This window comes from Ascaphus truei, chromosome 3 (genome assembly GCF_040206685.1).
Source record: "Ascaphus truei isolate aAscTru1 chromosome 3, aAscTru1.hap1, whole genome shotgun sequence".
NCBI classification, from domain to species: Eukaryota; Metazoa; Chordata; class Amphibia; order Anura; family Ascaphidae; genus Ascaphus; species Ascaphus truei.
The window spans coordinates 2,679,300-2,682,409 of NC_134485.1; the positions used below are offsets into that span (position 1 = coordinate 2,679,300).

General features: G+C 46.2%; 1 protein-coding gene across 1 annotated transcript; it reads left to right on the forward strand.

The window, feature by feature from the left end:
- The first annotated feature begins 428 nt into the window (after positions 1-428).
- On the forward strand, positions 429-2,720 carry LOC142491238 (olfactory receptor 52K2-like). Its single transcript, XM_075593507.1, has one exon. The coding sequence runs from the start codon at positions 571-573 to the stop codon at positions 1,624-1,626; it is 1,056 nt and encodes a 351-aa protein (XP_075449622.1). The 5' UTR covers positions 429-570; the 3' UTR covers positions 1,627-2,720.
- Positions 2,721-3,110: the final 390 nt, after the last annotated feature.

Consider the following 3,110-nt stretch of genomic DNA (forward strand, 5'->3'; position numbering starts at 1 on the left):
ACAGTGTGGGATTCATTACCCATGGAGACTGTGATGGCAGATACAATAGATTTGTTCAAAGAAAGGTTGGATATCTTTTTAGAAAGGTATAGGATTATGTTTCACAGTTCTTCTAGATTCCGATAACTATGGGATGGGTATCTCAGCCAACTACATTTAACAAAGGTGTAAAGGTGTAACTCGATAGACTTAAACTTCAGTGAATTTACCGATGACCCAGGAGGAGACTTTGCCAGCTTCATGGAAGGACAGCGGTGGCCTGGTGATGCCAGTTTAACATGTGACTGTTATTTTGTTGTTGTGCTATTGTTTGATAAAAGTTACTTGTATTTCATAAGAACGTTGCTTTAGAGGGACTTTTCCGTCATTCGTTATCGTAAACGACAAAACAAGATCTAACAATAGGATCCCGTCGCACATACTGCGTGTAGAAAACTCTACAGTGTAAGTTGGGTGCATATTAATGTCTGCTCTTATCTGTGTATTATCAGCTATTTACATTTCTAACCATTTGGATTGTCTTCTTTTCTCCAAGGATAGAAGCTATTCGGGGATTCAAAGTGATACACCATGAATCTGCCAAATACCACCGGTTCTAACCCTCCGACGTTCCTCCTGCTGGGAATTCCTGGACTAGAAACATTTTACATCCACATTGCTTTTGTCTTCTCTCTGGTTTATATCACATCAGTGGTAGGAAATATCACTCTTCTGTCCATCATCATGATAGAACGAAGCCTCCATGAGCCCATGTACTTCTTCCTCTGCATGTTATCAGCCATTGACTTGGTGCTATCCACTTCCACCACGCCCAAGATGCTGGGGATTCTCTGGTTCAACTCCCAAGAGATTTACTTTGCTGCCTGCCTCACCCAGATGTTCTTCATTCACTCATTTGCAATGATGGAATCCGGCATGCTTTTAGCCATGGCATTTGACCGATACCTTGCGATCTGCCACCCTCTGAGATACACGTCCATGCTAACCAACCAGCTCATCTCTTACATATGTCTGGTGGCTGTAAGCAGAGCAGTGGCATTAGTGATTCCCTTACCTTTCCTTCTCAAGAGACTGCCCTTCTGCACAGCCAATGTTATCCATCACTCCTACTGTGAACACATGGCTGTAGTGAAGCTGATATGTGCTGACACCACCTTCAATAACATCTATGGGATAGCAGTGGTTTTGTTTTTTGTAGGGCTGGACTTGGTGTTTATTGTGTGGTCCTACATCCTTATTCTTCGCGCTGTTTTTCGCTTGACCTCCAAAGAAGCCAGGCTCAAAGCCCTTGGTACCTGCGCCTCCCACATCTGTGCCATTCTTGTGTTCTACATCCCAGTTGTTCTCTCATCTGTGGTCCACAGGTTTGGCAAAAATGTCCCACTTCACATCCACATCTTGATGGCAAATTTCTACCTGCTGCTGCCACCCATGTTTAACCCCATTGTTTATGGTGTAAAAACCAAGCAGGTTCGAAACAGGGTGAGGAAATTGTTCCACCTGGATATTGGGTGCTCTCCCAGCGGCTGCTCAGACATTTTCATAACTCGTCATCGCAGGTGCCTGGCTCACAGGGATCACAAACAAAACAGAGTTGTGAGCGCAATAGTTAGTATATTTCATTGATACACAGGTTTTGTGTCACATAATGTCAGCCACCCATACTGCGATATTGTATATATTATTATTATTATTATTATTAATAAAATTAAATAAAACGTATTCATATTAAGGTGAAACATGGGAGTTAGGTTATATTCATGGGACATACTGTGAGGACTATCTCATTTGTTTCTTCTGCCCAATTTCCCTGATCACTTTAATAATGTTGACTCTGTGGGGACACATTTATATGTCTTCTGCCTCCCCCCCCCCATCCTTCTTGGGTGTTCTCTCTCTTTCTCTCTAGAGTCTTCCTCTTTGTTCTTATTACCCCGCACAGAGTATATAAATCATCCTGTTAGAACCGGGCCTCCAACAGTTACCGTGCTGAAGTGGATTTAATGCCTAATCATCTACAATTTAAGCATAACAAGAATATAAGTACTATAAATAGTTAATAGTGTTTGTATGATTATTATTCTATAGTATTTCATTGATACTATTCCTAATCAATGTATGAGAAAGTTCACTGGTTAGTATTGTTGGAGCTCCGATGTCTGTGATTTGTACTATGGGGAATACTAATAAAAACTATTTGAAATGTAGCCAGGTCCCCTCTGGCTCCCCGGACCTTCGGTTCCCCCTCCCTTTCCTCCGATAGAGTGAGGGCAGCTGCGGGGGCGAGCGCGTTGCCGGGGGCTCCCGGTGCCATTGTGTGTAGGGTGCCGCCATGTTTTCAGTGTTTTCGCGTGCGCGGAGGCTTGCGCATGCGCAGAAGCGATGCAGCAGCCATGTTAGGGTTGGCGCGCAGAGTCGCGCGTGTACAGAGTGTTGCACATGCGCAGACGCATCAGCAGCGGCCATTACATGTAGAGCCTGAGCAGTGGAGTGTCAGGGGAGTAGCGGCGGCCATTATAGCATCGCGCAGGCGCGGCAGACATAGCGCACGTGGCCTCAATGTTAAAGAGGTCCCTAAGGGACTACAACCCCCAGCAGCCCCAGGAACTGGAGCATATGTGATGCCAAAGCAGCCAATAGTGCTTGCAACTTCGCCTGCTGGAGAGATACATTGTTGTGAACAGACCATGCGAGTCAGTAGGAGCTGGGACACAGAGAGGGGAGGGTGTGTTTGTGCAGGGAGGAAATTAGCCCCCTGCACTAGGCCAGAAGTCTCCCCTTACGTCCCAGATAGGCCCTACTCACCCTCAGCTTGTGGCTGCTACAGGGACGCCCCCTAGGATAAGGGACAGGGTCCTGTAGAGCAGCTTCAGTGAGGGTCCAGCCAGGAAGCGCGTATATCCTGGCCCTTCTATTAAAGGTGAATCATTCTCTGCTGACTCGCAGAGATAAGAGACATTCTTAAGGTGGATCACTCCGTGTGGGAGCCACCCCACGCAGAGGCAGAAACAACGTGGGATCGTCCTTCAAGAAAGGGATCTCAAGTACACAGCATCTGCGTGCCCAGGTGTGGACACACCTGGCAGGTAACAGTCAAGTCACCAAGTGCA